The sequence below is a fragment of the Patagioenas fasciata genome, chromosome 2 (genome assembly GCF_037038585.1).
Source record: "Patagioenas fasciata isolate bPatFas1 chromosome 2, bPatFas1.hap1, whole genome shotgun sequence".
Classification (NCBI taxonomy): Eukaryota; Metazoa; Chordata; class Aves; order Columbiformes; family Columbidae; genus Patagioenas; species Patagioenas fasciata.
Window position 1 is genome coordinate 29,636,453 of NC_092521.1, and position 20,496 is coordinate 29,656,948.

At 39.7% G+C, this 20,496-nt stretch overlaps 1 protein-coding gene across 3 annotated transcripts; it reads right to left on the reverse strand.

The window, feature by feature from the left end:
- Nucleotides 1-326: 326 nt before the first annotated feature.
- LOC136097583 (carbonic anhydrase 13-like) lies at nucleotides 327-20,323 on the reverse strand. 3 transcript variants are annotated; one of them, XM_071803970.1, is made up of 9 exons: nucleotides 20,190-20,323; nucleotides 13,934-14,131; nucleotides 13,527-13,575; nucleotides 12,786-12,811; nucleotides 10,379-10,497; nucleotides 7,009-7,104; nucleotides 5,818-5,880; nucleotides 4,821-4,976; nucleotides 327-2,521 (listed from the first exon to the last, which is right to left on the reverse strand). In XM_071803970.1, exons 1-9 carry the CDS (start codon nucleotides 20,218-20,220, stop codon nucleotides 2,408-2,410), a joined length of 852 nt encoding a protein of 283 aa, XP_071660071.1. In that variant the 5' UTR covers nucleotides 20,221-20,323; the 3' UTR covers nucleotides 327-2,407. The 3 variants fall into 3 exon arrangements, with proteins under 3 accessions (XP_071660071.1, XP_065686163.1, XP_071660070.1); XM_065830091.2 differs by lacking the exons at nucleotides 12,786-12,811; nucleotides 13,527-13,575; XM_071803969.1 differs by lacking the exons at nucleotides 13,527-13,575; nucleotides 13,934-14,131; nucleotides 20,190-20,323 and adding an exon at nucleotides 12,169-12,233 and having other exon boundaries at nucleotides 12,546-13,441.
- Between the last annotated feature and the right edge of the window lie 173 nt (nucleotides 20,324-20,496).

The following is a 20,496-nucleotide window of genomic DNA, read 5'->3' on the forward strand; positions in this document are numbered from 1 at the left end:
CTAACATGAACACAGCATCTCCCCATTAGGGGAATTACTGTGAATGATGTATTTTTCTAAAACTTACTTGCATAATGCTATAAAAATTGTCAATAGTTTGAAAAAGTGCTATCAGAACCTTCATGTACAATTGATTGCATGTCTTACCACTGCCAAAGACATTTTACTTGGAGCATAAAAAGAAGATACCCAATACCATACTGCCCAAAGACAGACTTCAAATGAGGGTGACATTTTTTTCCAAAAATAGAGCTGCAGGTGCTAGTTACAAAGCTGCAGCCTTCTCTATAAAACTTTAGTGTCTTCAACAGAAAATACAAGACATATTCATAAAATCCATTTTTTATTTTAATAAAATCCTTATAAATATGAAAACACTGGATCAACTCCACTGTTTTCAATATGTAAACAACATGTAAAACATTTATTTGTGCTATGAATCAGTAGCCTTAACACTTTATCTTCTGAGGCAAACAAACTTTATAACCTTCCTGCAATTTGTAAACATTTTGTTCATGTTCTCCAGCTACTCATGTGACACGGAAACAAATCAGATCCAACACTAAGTCTAAAAAAGGGTGTGAAAACATGCAACACACTCCTGTTCCTCTCCATGCACACTTTCCAGTCATCCTCATTCAGAAAGAACCAGCCTGAGGTCTTTTCAGTTGCATTCTTCTCCCTCTGCCAGAAAACAAAAAGTGTCTGCAGATTTTTCCCTTTTGGTTAATACTTGTACCTGCTGCTGCTGACAAATGCCTTTTATTTCTCCCATGGTCTATTTGTGTCCTTTCCTTCAGAAGGCATTGTGAGGCCTTGCAGCAATAGTAGCTATATTCTGGGGAGGAGAAAACAAAATCCACCTACCTTAAACTAAGCTAAAATATCTATGTCGCTATGTCTAATTTATTCAGTTATAAAAAAGGTATATAAAGTCAATCCTGATTGTGATTTCTCTCATATTTGTCTATCTAAGATCAAAAGACCTGTTGAGGTAAAAGGCACAGTCTACAAAACCTACTAAAGAAAAAAACAAACAAACAAAGTCATGGAGAGCAGCCATGGAAGACGAGTTGGTCAGAAGTACTACAGAGACTGGTGGTAGTTGCTTCCCGTGAAACCTCTAGCTGTCTCTTTCTGGTAGCACTGATTTCTACGATGTAGCTCTCACAGTTTAAGAGTAAATCTAATCCTATACTAAGCTATATCCTATGGAGTGTTCATTAAAAATAATAAAAATAAATTTGGCATAAAGCAAACAATTATATTCAAATAACAAAAGCTCCTGAGAGAGACACAGGCTCAAGTCAATTCATAAAGACAGACATTTCAACACATGGCTATTGAGGGCTGATCTTTTATTAGATATTGACCTGACTCTGATTTCTTTGGCTTGCTCTAACTACTGTTTTTGGTCTTGGAATATCTGTGCAATCACCCAAGTTCAACTATGCCAGCAGAACATCAGCCAGCACCTAGAAGACATGACATATCTGAAAAGTGCTGTGCTCCACTGCATGATGTGAGGTATTCAGCATGTGTTTTGTACTGCAGTGTGCAAACTGCCTCGTACGAAACAGCCTGGAGCCCCTGCCTCTTGATTCTAAGTGGTACAAATCTGATGCTACATGGATATAGTGTTACAGTCCCTTCTTGTTCTTCAAATGCAGCAGAGTGGATATAGGAACAGTTCCCTCTGTGCCCTTCCACCTTGTGGTTTTCAGGTTTCAGGACAATTTCGTCACTATTTGTGGTGGAATTCAGGAATACCTAAACCACCTGACATGATCCTGCAATATACAAAATCCTCACTGTTTTCTTTCTAAAAGAAAATCAATCAGTACATCATGACTGCTATGAAGCAGTCAGAATTATAGGATCACACAAATATCTGTTTTACTTAAATGCTGTTAGTCATTACTGCTTTTTGTAGGAAGGTAAGCATGGTACTGCAAAAGTCAGCAATTAAATTTTATCAGCCTTGAAATATCTTTTTCTCAAGAATTACAGTGTAAAGTCTTTTCTAGAAGATAAATGTTATGTTAGATACCAGAGCAACAGTCTCAGAACAACCTTTACTGCCATTAGTATCAGGAATCCTATTCAGCAATTTGGTGGCAAATTCTGGCCCTTACAATTAGCAGTGCGCTCCATGTGTGCGATACCAACGTCTCTGTGCTCCCAAACCAACACACTCAAACACAGTCAGACCTGTTAACATCAATGAACCTGCAACAACTTGGGATGTTTTTGTCTGTGAGAAATGACTGCATGGTAACCAGTAACAAAACAACACTTATTCGTTAAAACAGCTTACCAAAAAAAAAAAATAAATCACAAAGTATATTAACTATTAAAATTAATTCAGCCTTTGGTTTCAGAGGGAGACTATGCTGGCTTTACTCCTTTAATTCCTTCTGACTTGTCGTCCCTTCAAAGGCTGGGGAGGCCGGTAGTTTCTCAGCAAGCAGCAGGCGACCTCATCCTCAGCGGTGCTCAGGAGGCTGCGGAATTTGGCCAACTGCAATCGAGAGAGACACAAGGTTCAACAGAAAAACCTCACTAATGAGAAGGCATATGGTAAATATTACGGATACTTGTCTACCTTTTTTTCCACTTGGAAGAATGGAACTGTGTTTTTCTATGGCATATAGGGAATGGCAAATTCACCATTCCTGTCCTTGCAAATGAAGAATGATGACTATCAAGAAAATCTTCCAAAATACGTGTCAGAATGAAATTGTGCATAGGTATTATTTGTTTCCTATATTCACACTTTGTCTTCCATAACCTGATCTAACCCAGGATTTTTTATATTTTTAAATTTGATTTTATAGTTTGGAGTTTCTGGAATGTTTTGTGCCAAAAATTAGATTTCTTATGTGCACTTGTGTACATCTTCTTGTGCAAAGAGCATACTCATAATTAACATGGAATAGTTGGTGTGGCACTATAGAAAGCTTCTGTAATTAGCACTTCTCATATATTAAACACATACTCCAAATTTTTCCCTTCTGAAGACACAGAACAAACAGTTATTCATACCTCAGCATAAGCTTTTCTGCTTAAGTTGATCTCAGCAGAAACCAAGATCAAGGCTTCATGTGCCAATTTCAGGAAATCTGAGTCTGATTCCTGACCTGAAGTTTAGTATTTTGTCTAATTTCTATTATTTCCCATATTGACTATTTCTATATACCACTCTACTTCCCTTCTAGGTTATCAAAGGACAGCACAAAAATCATTCCATTATAATAGAGCATTTAGTTTATGGCACACTGCACCTCAATTGCATTAAGAGCAAAAAAAGTCAATATTGTCTTACTTCACTCCATTCTAAAGTTAACATTTGTAATTCAGGCTACTTGTGATTTTCTAAAAATGTTACATTTATTTTTAATTTCTTTCAACCTAAAAAAGTGCACCAAAAAGTAGGTAATAAACTTGAAAGACCTGAAATAAAACTTGAGGAATAAAACTAAATGGCAAAATGGCATCAGTCATGGTGATGACTGATCAGTCAGAATGGTGGACATTACTGGGAACAAATACTTTTAGCTATATGCAAGTTCATATTTATATTTATAAGAATATAGCATATTTATACTTTAAAATATAAGATACAGATACAGTCTGTGAAAAATCACTAGCAAAGCATCACTGTATTTTACGTTGTTTCCAACACCATGTCCTCTAAACCCATTACACATAGGTATTTCCACATACTATTTCACATTTTAGAACGTATCAGTTATAGATTAGCCCAAATAAGAACATTTTAACCTGAAAAATGGCTTGTCTTTAGGCCTAAAGTTGATATCTTAACACAAAGTTTCAATCCTAGACCCCTATGCATTGCAGCGAGTCTTACAAAGCCAGACTGAGGGGAGCGGGGAAGAGACACAGATGAGACAAATGCACGCACTGAGCAAATGCATTACTTCAGATCAGTTACAATCAGAATTTGAGGTCTCCTGACTAAAAAGCATCCTATTCAGCGAAGAGTCTTAACATTTTGCACAAAGTCACTGTTTCTGCTGAGTACGTGGCCTAGGGTAATGAATTTTCTGAGGTCTTTGTAATATTAACCAAGAATGAGACAAATGCTGTGGTACGAAAATCTCAAGGTTTACAGTGTGCCCAGAATATTTGTAACATATTGCAGGTGATGTACTTATCAACGTCCAGTATTAGAAGCTATAATCTGACATAATTTCAGTGTTTTCAGTGGGAAAAACTCTTCATACCTGAGATGATCAGCCCACTGGGTGTCACTGTTGCAACATGAAGCTTAATTTAACAAGAAATGTACACAGACTCGCATGCGGTATCACATTTTTCCTATGATAGCTTAACATAAAACCCAATTTATTACAGTTGTGTTTGCTTTTCATTATTTTTGTAAATTCACCAAGTTTTACATATTCGGAATGCAAGAAGAAATTTACTGTTGATCTGCCAAATAAAAATGCCAGTGAAGAGCTTTGAGCAAGATCTGCAAATAATCAAATTGAATGGAATTCCAGGATTTCTAAGTCTTACCAGAACCATGTTTTTTTCCACTAAGTTCCTTGTGGGTTAGTTTTGATTGTTAATTTTTAGAGTATGCAGATTCTTTTTAAAAAATGGATAATAAATAGCTGTTAGACACAGAAGGGCAACTAGAAGTCAGGAAAAATATGATGGACATATTTTGTCCTTTGACAATTTGATAAGGTATGTAATGCCAAAGTCTGCAAAAATATATATTTTTGTGTGGCATTTACAATTTCAAGTCTTACAAAAGCAACATTTCTATAGCAGTGAAAAATCAAAATTACCTGCTCAGAACAAACATTTATGGGCTCTCTCAGGACAATCCAGATGACACTCTCAAGAAGAGGTGGAACAGTCAGAGAGCCAAAGTAAGTCCAGTAGTCCAGGGACTTGGGAAGCAGGCAGCTGGGATCGAAGTTTGTGAAGAGTGCTCGTTTACCCTGGAAAAAATAAAAAGGAAAAACAGGGCAATATTGTTTAAAAGCAAGAGGCCAAGATAAATCATGCCAAAGGAGGTAGAGTTTGTTCCACCATTGGATAGGCTGTCAGTGTCCTGGGCGACGGCAGCAGCGAGCCAGTGCCCTCCTGGTGAGGTGTCACTTCTGCGACAGCTTTGCTGCTGCTGTCCTTGGCCAGCAGGATGCCAGCAAAGACACCATGTTAACACAGGATCCTGTAGGTACAAATGACCACAAGATAGGAATTGGAGGGAGACATGAGAAGATGCTGGACTTTCAACGTGGTCTCTGTGGGACTGGCAGAGCGACCCCACAGGTTCCTGCCACCTGCTCCCCCTCCACGGTCATTCTTTCCAGGCCCACTTCTCCCTGTTCTGTCTACCAGGCCACAGGTGCCTGTATGAAACATGATTTCGTGAGTCTGGCTGATTTCTCTCACAAAAACAATAAGTTATTTCTCACCCTGTACCTGTACTCAACAAAACAGAAGAGGAAACTTTTCCCTCACCTTTTTCACAACTTTCCATAGTGTATGTTCTTCCCTTGTTACTATTCTCATAGCAACAGATTGGTCAGAGACTAGGTTCTGTGAGGAATTAGCCTTTTCCTCTGACCCCTTACTGTATAAAAAATACTATTTGTCTGCTTAGTTTTCAACTTAACCTTACAAGAATACTGCTAAACTCTCCCAAATCTGTTAGATATGGATAGCTATGGAACTAGGGAACATGAAGGTGAAGGGAGTAGCAGCCAGGTTACCAAAAAAGACCAAAACAACAAAGCAACCACCAATACTAGTATTCTTATAGAAGCATTTGTTCACCTTGATTCTGATGGTGTCCAAGCGGTCAGTGATCTTCTTCAGCTGAGGGTTGCATTCACCAATCTATTAAGACCAGAGAAAAAAGAAATACTTGAGCTCCAGAGAAAAATAGCAAAAATAAATAATCAAAAAGCAAATGCATAACGAAACTGTTTTATACAACTTTACTTAACTGACTGTAAGATCTGATCGATTTTGTGAGTATAAGCCTGTGACTAGCTGGTGCTTAGAAATAGTACTGGTCGTAAAGAAGATGCACTCCCTCACTGGCAGTATTTATTCTGCCTGCTCATAGTAATTATTTCAGCTACAACAGACCCACAAACTTTACACTGCAGGGGAATAAAAGTAATTCATTTTTCATATTTTATACGCAGGATATTAAAAGTTGCAGGCTTACATCTGAAATTTGAATTGCTCAAAACAGTGGAAACTTCATTCCAATGTATCCCAAGGAGAGTTTGTGTGCTAAGAAATCCAGTGAAACTTTCCTTGAATCATTACAACGTAAACTGGAAAGACAGAATTACTGAAGTTGTTTGAAAGGGCTCCCTGACTGCGCCAGTACTGGCTGTGCTCTGGAAGCTGTGGCAGCCAGGCTGAAACCACGGGTTTGATCAAAGCTCTATGCTTTGTCAAGGGTTGTGTGAACTCTCCATCTGCTTCTTCATGCAGAAGTCAATGAGGCCATTGCAAAAGTTTAATTTAATCTTAGGATGGATACAGAAGGCAAAGAGGTATATAACAACTATAAGGAAATTCTCCAGTTTCTGGTTTTGGGGTGTTTTTTATTACTATTTTTCAGAAGAAACTACCAGCTCAGAAACAAATGGTTAAAGAAATGTTCAAATCAAATCAGATTGCACTCCTAAAGAAACCTGTTAGTCATGTACAAGTTACTGGGATCCATATATGAGCAGCTGAATTAAGTTCCACATCTTACGTTGTAAGGGAGTGCAGACTAACCAAACTGAAGAGTCTCACTGTCTTGAAAACGTATTAATCTTATATTTTTAATCTTCAGGAAGCACAGCTTTCTGTATTGGCAAGTAAACAGTATGAAGGAAACAGTATAATTTAATGCCCATTTGTACAAGTATGTCTTTAGTGATAATTACACCAACCATCACCATTATCCCTCTGGGCTCATAACGCAGATTTAGGAGGCGGGTTGGGGCATTCTATTCTTACCTTCAGAAATACAGCCATGACTGCTAATCCATCTGACTGACGAGCTGCCTCGACAAAACTGGAATACTTCTCTGCGTTCCAATGGACCACATGAAGCTGAAAAGCAAGAGACACAGACAGCATCAACTCCCGCTGAACTCAAATAGTCACAAATTAAAACTACAACTATACTGGTTTGCATACTCTACTTCGCTCTTTTGTATCAGGAGCCATCCAGTTTTCTAAATGCAAATACTTAATGAAATTGGTAAATATGTAGTTCACACAAATGGCAAAAGCATTTCCAGTGGCTGGGATTATTCAAAATTTAGCAGGAATCAGCACACCCCAGTGCCTGGCAAACTGCTGTTAGGTCCCCAGATTTTGAACAGAGAAGCTAAGACAAGATATCCCATGGTTATACAACTACAGCTTTTAAATCCATTTTTAGTACAGCTGATTTTAAAAACTGACTGTAAATCACGAGGATGTCATTAGTGTTTTGCTCCTCTTTTTCCTTAATCAAGCTTTCAGTAACATTAATCAGCCACATAAATAGCTAGAAAACAAGCAGAGGAACACACATTAAACTTGCACTGACCCCTTTTCCCTTGTTTAGTTTAAGCTGAGCATCAAGATTTCATTTTTGATACTTTCCAAAAGTCTCTTTCTGTGATTACCAGTAGTTAGGCACTCACAAACAGCTTGGTTATCTCAGTAACATGCAGTATATCTCCAACATGCACTATTCTGGAACTGTCCTGTGGCAATTGCTAAGCAGCTTAAAAACACCACTTAGCCAGGTGGGGAAAGAAAAACCCCATCATGTCTACCCCCACCCCACCTCAGCCACTCCTGCTAAACCAGGTTTTTTAAGTCCTGGTCATGTTCTGCAGCAGGAGCTCCTGGATCCTGGGAAGCACCAGGACATCCCAGCCTTCAGCAATGCTCTGACTGCTGAGTGGCAGAGAGCACAAACACTCACACAGCGCTTAAGTACTTCACAAACATTAATTACTCCCATAAATTCTCAGTGGATTAGTTAATCTTACTACACATAGTTTAAAAAAATAAAATAAAGAGAAGGTCGGAAACAGGGCATAGCACTGGCTTTTCTAAAATTGGTGACCATCTTGTCAGACTTTGAACTTTAGGAGTGCTGAAAAGCAGCTCCACCGAATGACTTAAAATTAGATGAATGACTTAAAATTAGATGAATCCCTGGGGGAAAAAAATTTAAAAAAAAAGGCTCACTTTTGGAATGCAGCACTTTAAGACCTCTAAAGTAAGAGCAATTTGTGAAAGCTGGAACTTGCTTTAAATTATTTCTAAGGGAAGCAACACAGCTGCATGGCTGAAATAGGGATCTAGGAGTATGAAGATTTTTACTCTAAATCTCAATCCCTGCCTAAACTCTATGAGTTTTAGTTTTGCATATTTGTAAAACAGAGCTGTTACTTGCTGTTATTGGGTATAATTAATGTTTGTTAAGCACTTGGGACTCAAAAGTGCTGAAACATTACTTCCAGCAGGTAAGGAAACCCCCTGAAATCAATAATAATAATACATGTATGCTCACGATGAAACACATGCTGGCTCACAGCTTCACAGATCCTTGAAGGAAAGTTGCTAAAAATATCATAAATTAAACTAGGAGGAGAACACAGTTCACTAAATCATTCTTGGATGCATTAGTATAGTGAAGCTCAAAGCACCTGCACCACTCACTATCACAAGTTCACAAAAGCTACATCGAACAACTTTTAAACTATTACATTTTTTACATACACAAAAAGGAAACAGATACTCTCAGTCAGAATTTACTTTTATTGTGCATTTAAAAGAAAACAACAAAGAACAAAAGGCAAAATTCCCACAGCTAAATAAAGCCTACACCCCCTCCCTGATAGCTTTGCCACCCTCACCCAAACCAAACTGCCACCCCCAAAACCAAAACCCCAAAACAGAGCTGTGGAACACTTTTGGGTACAGCCCCATTCTCAATGGCTTGTGACTTCTCTTTAAGGAATATATCCCGTCTTACCACCGCTCTGTCACTGCAGCTTGTGAAGAGACCTTGATCAGACCATACGTTGTCATAAATAATGGAGCCATGGATCCCTTCTGCTTCCTGGTGGAATTAGGGAGCCGAACCTTGCAGTCTTCTTTACCTATACACTAATTCCTTCTTCGACTTGGTTGATGCTTTTTCTTGAAATCTTCCTTATAAAGGTGAGCACTGAAACCATCTTCATGTCTCCTTCTGAGGTATTTTCTTTTTTGTGAACAGTGCTCAGAAGATTTGATCTTAATACTGGGTTTCTTATCCCCAAGCCAAAGTGCCATCTAGAGAGCTTCTTGTGGAGGGTTACCCAACCAACGGGTAACGGAAAGGTTTTTAGACTGGCTAGAAATTCTGAGATATTTTCTCCTTCCATTTGGTTTCTTAGATGGGAAAGATATATATATTTTCTCAGCTAGAAATTTTGTTTTGGTACTTAATGGTTTTAAAGCACCTCTATTAATTCTTTATATTCCATCTCACCTGGTTCCTGTGGAAAACATAAGCCTTTAAACACTGCAAATGTCACTTTTCCCCATTAGTTTTAGAAAACTGATTTTTTTTCTGACCATTATCTCTTATAGCATTTCAGTAAAATCTGATCACACCACTGTGCATACATTTAATTTTTTTTCTTCTTTAGCATTATGTCTTTTATTTGTCCATTACCATTTAGTTTCATATTTTTTACTTATTTTTAACCCCAGAAAACTCTTCCCTGTCTGAATTCTTTGTTGCTAAAGACCTCAGTCTCATCAAAACACTCCATGTTACTTCTGTTTGCAAAGAGGAATCAGACACGGAATACGTTTTGCTCCAGACTACTCAAACGCAGCAGAGGAGACAGAGCAGGAGTGGACTCTCCTTGCCCGAGCAGAGGCTGCTCCTGTCCCTGGGGCGCGCTGCCTCCACCGAAACGCTGCACCTCCAGCAGGCACCCCACTGGTGTTCAGGTGCAGTTCATAACCATCACATCGCTAAGCGCACCGCAAGATGCAACTCTCCTAAGTCTTGCATAAATTTTACACTGCGCAGGCCCCAAATCAAGTAATTCTGTGGTTTGTAACTGAAGCTGACTTTGAAAATATTCTCCAAGGAAGAGACAGTGAAAGACAAAGTTTAAGGTAACTCTTGAACATTAAATCTTGCTCTTATCATGCTCTTGTCTTCTGTACTCTTTTTTTTTAATCCTCTCCAAAGCTTTCAAATACATTCAGGAAGACCGCCTGTCTTTCAGCAAAATGGGGGGAGAACAAAGAGCGGGAAGAGGAGGGGCAACATGATTCTCACAACAGAAAAGGAGTCACAAGCTCAGAGGCAAAGCCTTACCTCCGCCGCGTACTTCATCCCATCCACCGTGTGCTCCGAGCCGGCCTCGTCGTTGGACCCCCAGTGGAAGTGGATCTGGCGCAGCCTGTAGGTCCCGCTGAGCGGCCCCCCGGTCAGCACTGAAACCCAAGCAGAGGACAAGGCTTCACCGCAGGAACGGGAGCCCCAACCCACATCTTCTAAACCCACACCAGACTTCAGCCTTCGGGCAGTCCCCTCCTTCTCAAACGTGGTCTCAGACGGCTTCCCATTTCTTTGAAGTACTGCAGAAACCCCCACTTGTCCAGGATCTGACTTTCAAAACTGCATTTGTGTGTAGATTAGTGGATTATAGCCCACTAAAGAGTTTGTTGTTATCAGCAGGTTTGTCTTGCTATGGGCTGGATATTTCTCAGAAGATGGGAAAACATTTCTATCTTGCAAGTGGTTTCCTCTCTTGAATTATATAAAGGATTCACTAAGAAACTTAGCTTAGAATACAGGTTTTATGAATAAAGGGTAGGATCAGTAAAACATAATGTGAACAGAATTTCTTCTCTTTGAAATTTGGAGGAAAGTTGTTGGAGCTTAAAAAATTTTCAAGGCTCTTTCCTTCATTTGCAACTAGATCCAGTTACATAAGGTCTGAGAAAAGGGGGCATATACTAACATAAATAAAATGAAGCCAACACTACATATACATCGTACAATTGCGATATTACTTACACTTAATTAGCCATTTATTTTGACTTAACACATATATGGATGGGCTTTTTATTGTTTTGCTTCTGCAAGTGCTCATATTTTGCTAATCAGAGTTGGATCCAAAACATCTCTGCACAGAAGCCTGAATTCAGAAAGATTCCTTATTCACCACAAAACAAATAACCCCACTTTCCTGGCTCCATATCTCCTCTGAGAGTTTGGGAATTAGACTGGGCTGGTTTACTGGTTCATTATAGAGATTTTAAGAGGAAAGTATGGGAGTTTTAACCAGCTGGCTTTTGAATTAAGAGCATTTGGGAGGACAATGGTAAATTTTTTCTCTCTTCTAGATTTAGTGCAAAATCTGAACGTTTTTAGGAACAAAGTACTACCAAATAAGGATAAAAGAAGAATTACTTAAGTTGCCTGTCTGCTAACAGAAGCAGCCAGGCTAATGAAAAGGAACTGGAAGTGTTTATCTGTGGGGAAGAATATCTGACCTCCTTAAAAGTTCCAGCTCTAAAACATGCTTTTACAGAGCCTATAAACCTAGTCAACAAAGGGGATGGGGAAATGGCACTCCTCAAACAAATTCCTTCTTTCAAGATGTGAAAACGTGGAGACAAATGATCCTAGAAATGTGTAATGACTGATGTTCTAACTGGCTGCGGGAAGACAATTATGTAGAAATGCATCAGCATTCAATGAAATACCTCTGCTGAAAAATGTGGAAAATAGCCTGATGATGTATTTGCATCACATCATACGGTGATGGTAAAACCCTTCCATTCCAACAGTAATTAGGGAAGAGGTTAGTCAGAAGCTATTTAAGGCAAATATCAGTATCTCAAAGGTTGAAGAGAGCTGGAAGAAGAGGCCTCTGAAGTATCAACAGACCAATTTCAGAGAATGGAGATAATGTGGTAACAAAGAGAATAAACAGAATTACACAAACAGTTATAGACTTGACAGTCAAGTTCCAGTTCTGGCCAAAGTGAAGAAATAGTTCATATGAAAGTCAGTTAATAAAGTATTAAAAGATGCTAATGTATTTAGTACCACTTTTTTTTTTTTTCATAAAACCACCGTATGCCAAGAGTGCTTACTTCACAAGGGTGCCCCAGAGGCCAAATTTTGGCCCTAGGAAATTCAGTATTTTTTGATCAATGACCTGAAAGAAAACAAAAGCATTACTAATAAAGTTTGTCAGTGACAAATATTAGGGAAAATAGTGAATAACTCAGTTAACAGATAGGGGACTTGAATTCTTTGATAAGTAAGGCATAATAATGGTGAAAATGTAAAGCCATATATGTGAACTGAAGAATCTAGTCCACACAAATAAGATATGGAGTCTCCTGAAGGAGACTGGGGATTACATTTGTTAATTATCTAATCAACACCTGCCAGTGCTTTGCCACAACATGAACTATATCCTTGGAGATCAAGCCTGAGGAATGAAGTAAGAAGAGGATTGCATTACCATTGCTTTGGTACCGGTGTAAGCCTGCAGAAATAAGTACTGTGTTCAGGCTCTGTCACTTCATGGATGGAGTTAGAAAGTGGAAGAGGTTCTCGGTATATTCATATTCATGTTTATTGCTTTTTTTTTTAAAAAAAGAAAAGGAGTTTAAAGGCTGACTTGTTCTAATTCACACCAGAAATAATGTGTGATTTTGATTCTTTTTAATTGTGAGTGTAATTAACAACTAGAACCACTTACCAAGGGCTGTGGTAGGTTTGTCATTGCTGGAAATTTTGAAATCAAAATTGTCTGTTTTTCTAAGAGATGTGCTTTCGTCCACCCACACCTACTAGGCTTGAAGCAGAGATTAATTCTGGGAAGTCCCATGGCATCTGAGACACACGAGGTCAGACCATGTCACTTATGGTCAGCGGATGAGTTTCAAGCAACATCTGATGTTGCGTGTATCAACAGGAAATGTGAGAATTAAACTAAGACTGTCTGGGAAAGAAAAGTATGATGTTATCTCCATCTAGATCTCTCCCTGCTACCACTATAAGCCAATAGTTCCTCAGGACTAGTGGGCAGGGTGATCACAAATTAGTCCTCCTCTGGCTTTGGCCCTTGTGAATGCACGATGTGGGCTTGGATCCTCAGCTAAGCCTCACGCAACCACAAGAGGATTTTATTGCTCTTAGAAACGGCACTGCTACAGTTTCACAGCAAGGTGTGCTAGCTTGCCTACCATCCAAGAGAAAGCTTTAAAGATGAAGGCACTAACATTACAAAGACTGTGTTAAACCAGAGAACTTCTAAATAACAATTATTGCTTGCAAAAAAAGGAAGCTACATACTCCTAGAAAAGACAGGGATAACAATAACTTTCAGAGAAGAAAAGGGATCACTTGGGATATATCTCATTTATTCTGTATTGACTCTTCCCTCACACAACATGTCCAGGTATGGATTGGAAAAAAAAGGAAAAAAATAGAACCAAACCTGCAGCTAAAGTCAGATAAGAGACTTGAGTGTTTCAGTTGGAATGAACCTGTAATGAGACACAAAGGATTCATCTGCAGTGAGAGAGAGCAGCACTTGAAAAATCATACATAATACTGTTCAAACAGGGGGGCTGGAGCTTTCTAGGTGGCTGGGGTGGAACAAACCATCCTTGTGTGAAGGGAATCCTAGTACTTTCCAAGAAATGCAACCTCAAACTCATGTCCAAATATGTTCCCACATTGTATCATACTGAAAGACAGGAAAAAAAAAGGAATCTCTCATGTGGAGGAGCAAAGCCTTACTGTTTATGAGGAGTTTGTACCCAACAGCGAGAGCTGCCCAGGCAGTCTACACTGTTGCGGAAACAGTAGAAGAAGACACAGCGTGACAGGAAAGGACCATACCTGATTTGTTGACAGTGTCATCAAACTCAACACTGGTGGAGTGCCCGTTGTTCAGGATGATTTTAGCAGAAGCCGGATCATAATTGGGATTTAGAGGGCGGAGAGAAGGATCATACTTGGTTTCCTCAGTTTTGATGTCGATGGGTGACTGACGGTCTCCATTAGCAATAGGAAAAACTTCCTTCCAGTGGGCAGGCCCTGCAACACATTGAAGGAGAAGTCTAAATTCATGGCAGCATCCTGCTTCATATGATGAAAGACAACGCTGCTTGAATTGTTCTCTGTTGCGTCTTCTAAATTCAAAAAGGGTGCATCAAAAAAACCCAGATGAAAATAGTCAGCCACTTTCACTGCACCACATTGCAACAGCAGCTCTCAGGACACCTTTATTTACCTTGCACGGTGTATCTAATGGTATTTGGCCTTCGAGCAAGGCCACATGCAGTAGGTAGATATTTAATTATTCACAGTTAATACTCAACTACGCACAAGACATATCCAACAAAACGCTCATTCAAATCAAGCATCCTGTATCCAACAGGCACTGTGCCCCAATAAATTCCGGACATGCCATTTTTGCCTAATATCAAGTCTCATGTCTTTAAGGATTACCTCTTATCTATCCAAAATCTCTGCTTTAAGAGGTTTTTTATATATATATACCTTAGTCATGGGCTGCAGAAGATCTGAGAACACATCTTCTGAATGAAATGGGGAAATGACAAAAAAGATAAAAAGGTTGAGTGGTAGGAGGACTCTCTTGGGGCCTGATGACAGTGTCTGTGACCTGAGCATCACTGTACAACACATCACCTCCTTCCTGCCTATCAGCCCCGCAAACCAGCTGTCACAACACACCCACACACTAATATAGTGCTGACAAAATCAGCAAAGAACAGGAACACTCAGGACAGTTGTGCCTGCACAAAGTTTGGGTTTCTACTACCTCCAGATCTTCCAGACACAGACTTGCACTACCATTCACCAGGGTTTCCTAGAAACTAAACACTAAAGAAGCTGTTAAACAATATTAGTGATCCTGGGTTAACCTTGTTCTCTTCATGCAAGCTAAGCCAAAAGTCAGTTGGAAAGCATTATCTCTGTAAATCAACAATACAGATATGAGAAAAATGGGAAATGTCATTCTAAAACAGTAAGAGCTTAATTGATGAGATGTGTGAGGTGTCTGTTCTTATCTGCCAAACATCAGAGAGTCCTCAGTAAGAATATATGTGCCACCATTGAATCACAGTTGGATGATAAACAACACAAAAAGAGGCCATAGAAGAAAAATAGGAACAATAAGTTGCCTGGGGGATATGTTCTATAAGGTAAAGACAGCAAACAAGATTAAGGATGGGAAAGAGGGTAAGGGAAAAGAGAAAAGTTTGCAGAGCATATGATCTTCCAGTATTATAAAGCGCATAGCACTTGTTTTTCCTCTGGGCTTATCGTGGGTAAGAAGCATAATAAATCGCCTATGAGAGACTGGATATAAGAAAAACTTAAATATGAGCATCAGAATCTGACCTTGTAACATCCGCATCACTGGAAATCTCATAACTCCCTATACTAAAAATCAGCCTGTTGTTTTGGGTCTTTCTGGGTGGCTTAGCACTAAAGTAAACATGACAACAAAATAGGAATTAAAATGTATTACGCTGTGATTAATAGCCTAACATCAAAAGTTGTTAGATAGTTTTCTCTCCTTGACTTCAAAAGGAGTGAACATAGCTCAGAAACTCACAGGTGGTAAAATAGCCCAAGCGCCCCAGCAGTAAACCAGGGAGGGGAGCGTCCCAGGGTGCCGTGGGGCGGCACCGAAAAATGGAAGAGGGAAGGAGTAGCTTGTACAGACCAGCCTAAGACTCAAACCTCAGGCAGAACAAAGGCAAAGGCCTTCAGTCTTGAGTTTGTTAAAAAGTCACTTTGTTAATAACTTTGTTAACTAAACTCATTAAGCGAACTGCTTCTAAGAGAGAAGATAAAAATCCTACTGGTTTGAAAAACAAAGTTGTTTAAACTTAATTCTTCGCATTTCACAAATGGTCATCAAAGCTATTAGATATTTTAATTACATATAGTTCAGCATATGATAAAATTTTAATTGTGTTTAGGTCCTAGCACCTTGTAGAGACAAAATGCACAACTTTATTAACTGAAGAACTACTCCATCATTTATACCTAACTAACTGCTGTTATTTAGGATGCTTAGAAAAAGCTTATTGCTACTTAATTTTAATGCTTAGGATATTCCTAAACCGAGAAAAGGCAAAATACATTTATGTGCTTAACTACTTTGTCCTATTGCTCTGTGTCAACAATTATTGTACAGCAAATAATATGAATGATTTGCATTCATAAATATGAATGTGTCAAAAAGAGGAACCAAGGTTGTGATTCTGGCATTAGCTAATTATTCAACAATAAACTTCAGTTCTAAAAAGACATTGTACTTGCTTTTGTACTTGTCCTTAGCTTAGATGACCAAAATAATCTTTCTGCTTTGGTGATTAAACATATGTCAGTAACATAAGACTACCAGAAATCTGATTTTTTCAAAATATACAGGAAAAGATCAATCAGCTTCAGCTTATTTTGCACCACTTAGTTATATCAAGTGGTATTCCTTACTAGATTATCTACCAGCAATCTAATACAATCATCATACTCTTACCATTCTACAAAAACTGTGGCTCAATTCATTACTATGGATTCCATTCCAAAGCAAGTTTTGTGTATTACCGTTGGAAAATAAGTCATTACAGTTGAAAGAGATGCTCAGATACATGCCATATAACCAAATTCAAGGCAGTGGGATCTCCAGGGTGAAAATTTATCCTGAATTTGGACCTGAATTATATTCCTCTATCTCAACATAATGTGCAGTTTAATTTCCTAGATATGTACTGTAAGACATACTGAAGAAAGTGTAACTCACCGATTCACCTCCCTTCATTTTTTAATTTACTGGAAGAAAATGATTAAATGTACCAGTTTTTGAATTTATGAAATCCCCTCCTGTTGATGGGAAAACGTTCTTTTGCTAGAGGAGATTACCTAGAAGTTCTTAACAAACAAAAAAAGAAACAAAAAGCTGTTGCAACCAAGATTTAGGACAAAAAAAAAATAATCATCTGCTCTGAAGATTGCATGCCTTTATTTTGGACACAGAGTTGCCAAATGCAATGCACACCCCTGTCACTTTTAGATTAGACTATCACTACTCCTGGTACCCACCAGCAATGCACAAATAATTCAGTTCACAAACTAGATCTCATAAGGAAGGCAGGTAGGAGTTTGTCAGGAAATGCAACTCGCTATAGCACCTAAAGACAGTGCTTTTGTACCCAGCTGGAGTTAAAGGTGATGCATTTCCTAAAAAGGCAAAATTAACTTGAAACAAGCCCAGCAGAGACATCGCAGCATCTGGTTGAATTGCAGTGAGCCTCTGTGCTTGCATAAATAGATTACAACTAGATGATCTTCAGAGGTCCCTTCCAACCCCAACTATTCTGTGGTTCTACATAGGTGAAAAAGTGGATTATTTTTTCTGAAAGTTTGCTATTATATGCAAAAAGTTTATTAGTTTAATATGGTCTGACCTCTGCAGGATCACATCCTTCTTTATTCCTGAAGAGAATCCATTGCCCAGTTTGTCATATACAAAATGCTTAAAGTTAGGTTTGCAAGTAATTTAGTTGCATATTAGGTTACAAAAATATTAGCTCTAATAAAAACAATAGGAAATTCATAATGGGTAAAATAAAGTGCTTCTTTTTAAAGCAGATAGCAAAAATATGTAATTATTCTTAGAGAAATAAATAGTATAAGGAAGCCATATCCCTTTTTATTTATAAAATACCTCAGTGTTCAAGTTGTAGCTAGACCAAGAGATGTTTGCAGTACAACACAATACACGTAAGCACTGTCCGTAAATTTTATTAAAAAAATAGTAAAGCAAAGGCAATTGATTCTCAATTTGTCTTTTAACTAAGTCAGTTCCCCAGTTAACTGAAGGGACTGTTTCTGTGAAGGGTGAGGACATTTCCCTCTTCACAGGAACCTTGAATAGCTAAGTAGCAGTACCTTCTAGTAGAAGGTGTCCTTGCCCATGTCAGGGGAGTTGGAACCAGATGATGGGTTAAAGTCCCTTTCAACCCAAACCACTCTATGATTCTATGAAGAAAAGCACACATGATGCCACACTGAAGCCACTTTTCAAGACCTCAGTATTATGCCTCCATATAGAAGCACCATCAGAACTGTGAGGCAATAACAGTGGCAAGAAAACAGAGACCAAGGTTTGTATAAAAATAAAATAATGCCTCTTTGCATTTCAGAAATATATGCATCAAAGCAGAGAAGTACATTTAATTCTTTGTGTACCAGATATACCACATATGCAGACACATATATGTAATATTTGACAGTTTACGCATGTAATGATTTATGTTGTTATTATTGCTAAGAGGCAAATTAATTTTTGCCTGTTCTAAAAAAAAAAAAACCAACAACAAACAGTGCTTTTATCACTGTGAGTAACAAATGCAGAACTCAGATTGAATGCAGATGTCTTTCCAACTCTTTATGAAATCAACTTTAATATATGACTGCGCCAAACTTAATTAATTTTACTTTATTTCTGTCTCCTTAGTTGCAAAAACTAATCTTAGGGATCTCAGGGAAACTATTCAGGACCATGCAGAGCAACAACATTTTTCAAGAACTAGAGCAATCTCCTGCATCTGCTATTCAGTGACACAATAAACAAGCAAAACCAATAAAACAAATGCATAAGAAGATAAAAAGCTGAGAAATAAAACTGATGCTAGGGAAGAGCAGTGAGGTGTTGGATATCCACACCTCTCATCATTAGCTGCTTGGGAGAGGAAGGGGACAAGGGGATGAACTGATGAGGAACTATCCACCCCCGCTGCCGGGGGCTTCAAGAGAGGACAGAGAAAGCCAAACTTCACCCCAAATACGTTATCAGCCGGTAAACAGAGTTTCATAGGAGAAATGGGGCCTCAAGCAAGGTCCAGGGCCACCCCGATAGAAATTCTGGTGCCCTCCCCTTCCTAGAAGTTGAGAATAGCAAAGGAGGAGGGATAGGATAAGGGAGGGAAAGTGAGCTTCTTATCTGGACAGTGCAGGTAAAGTCCACAGCACTCTTGGAAAACATATGGAGAAACAAAATTGAAAAACAAGACCCATTTACGTCTTCAGGGGAGGGGCAGAGGAGACTGCACAACTGTAGATAACAAGCCTAATAAGATAACATTGCTGTGATCCACCACCACTCAGTTTTTCTGGAAAAGTATATCCATCCAGAAAAGATTGAACGAAAGGACCAGCAGGAAAGGTAGTACTTGCGCAAACAGTATTCCAAAGTCCAAGTAATAATATAAACAAAACATACTACTATAGACCTTAGTATATGCAAATATATAGCTTTCTCCTTTTACTATCATGGTGATTTATTTATCTGTGTATTATAACAGACAACATAAGTTATTCTATCTACTTTATCAGAGCTGACTCTCCCAATCTGCAAAAGCACTTTCAGTTCTACTTGCATGACCTGTGAGCCAGTCTGAACACAGGAGCAGTGTTTGCATGACTTACAATGCAAAACAGAAGAAAGTCTTTAAGCGTGCTGATGAGCACATCTTGGGACTTCAAAGACCAACAAGATTAAGGAAACCATGAAACAAGTGAAATCCAAAAGCATCTCCTCTCAGGTGCATAGTTATGCATTCAAACGACTGAGTCTAGTACCTGGTATTTCCCACCATATAACAGAGCAGAGCACAGCCAGAGTCAGAAAGGCACTGCCAGTAGAGCAGCTCTGGTCAGCATGACCGTCTAATGAATACTTGATGTGTACACGCAACTGGTTGACTAGACCAGCAAACGATATTCCTACAGGGAACGAGGCACACCAATGTTTCTAAATCAGAGCCAACCTCCCACCCGACTCCGGCAGGCAACGCTGCACGCATGAAACACCTCTCGCAGCAGCCAGCCTTGCACCATTTCAAGACAAATATCTGCTCGATCTGACGTTGCAAAGCCTCGACAGCATTCCAGCTCACTCAGCTTGCCTATGGGCTCGGGAGCTGCCGCAGCCACCTGCGGGACCTGCCCTCGGGGCGGCCTTCACTGGCCGCCGCGACAGCGACCGCCCCGACGACCCCGCGGGGAGCACGGCGGCCACCCCAGGTCGCCCGCCCGCCGCCCCTCGCCGCCCTACCGTTGTGCTCGTCGTATCCCCAGTGCAGCATGGCTCTGGTCTCTGCCGGAATGGGACGGGACAGGACAGGACGGGAGAGGCGCCCGCGCAGTCACCGCCGCCCGCTTTGAAGGCGACGGGCGGCGACGCCCCGATGCTCGGGCGCCGATAAGGCGCCTGCAGCACTCCGCGCCCGCGCAGCCCGGACCCGGCCCCCCCGTGCCGGTTCTCGGCCCCAGCGCCGTCGGGGCTGCCCGGGGGCAGCGATTCACTGGCAGCTGCCGTGCCACCGCGCAAGGGACCGCTCTGACAACGTGTTACCGCTCTG

What these genes read in the sequence shown, in the direction of transcription:
- LOC136097583 (XM_071803970.1), bottom strand. Translation starts at nt 20,220, where the DNA reads ATGCTGCACTGGGGATACGACGAGCACAACG. An exon ending in GGGATACGACGAGCACAACG is followed by an intron (nt 14,132 to 20,189) that starts GTAGGGCGGCGA and finishes AATGTGTTGCAG; the next exon opens with GGCCTGCCCACTGGAAGGAA. An exon ending in CAAACCTACCACAGCCCTTG is followed by an intron (nt 10,498 to 12,785) that starts GTAAGTGGTTCT and finishes CTTGGGTTTCAG; the next exon opens with TGCTGACCGGGGGGCCGCTC.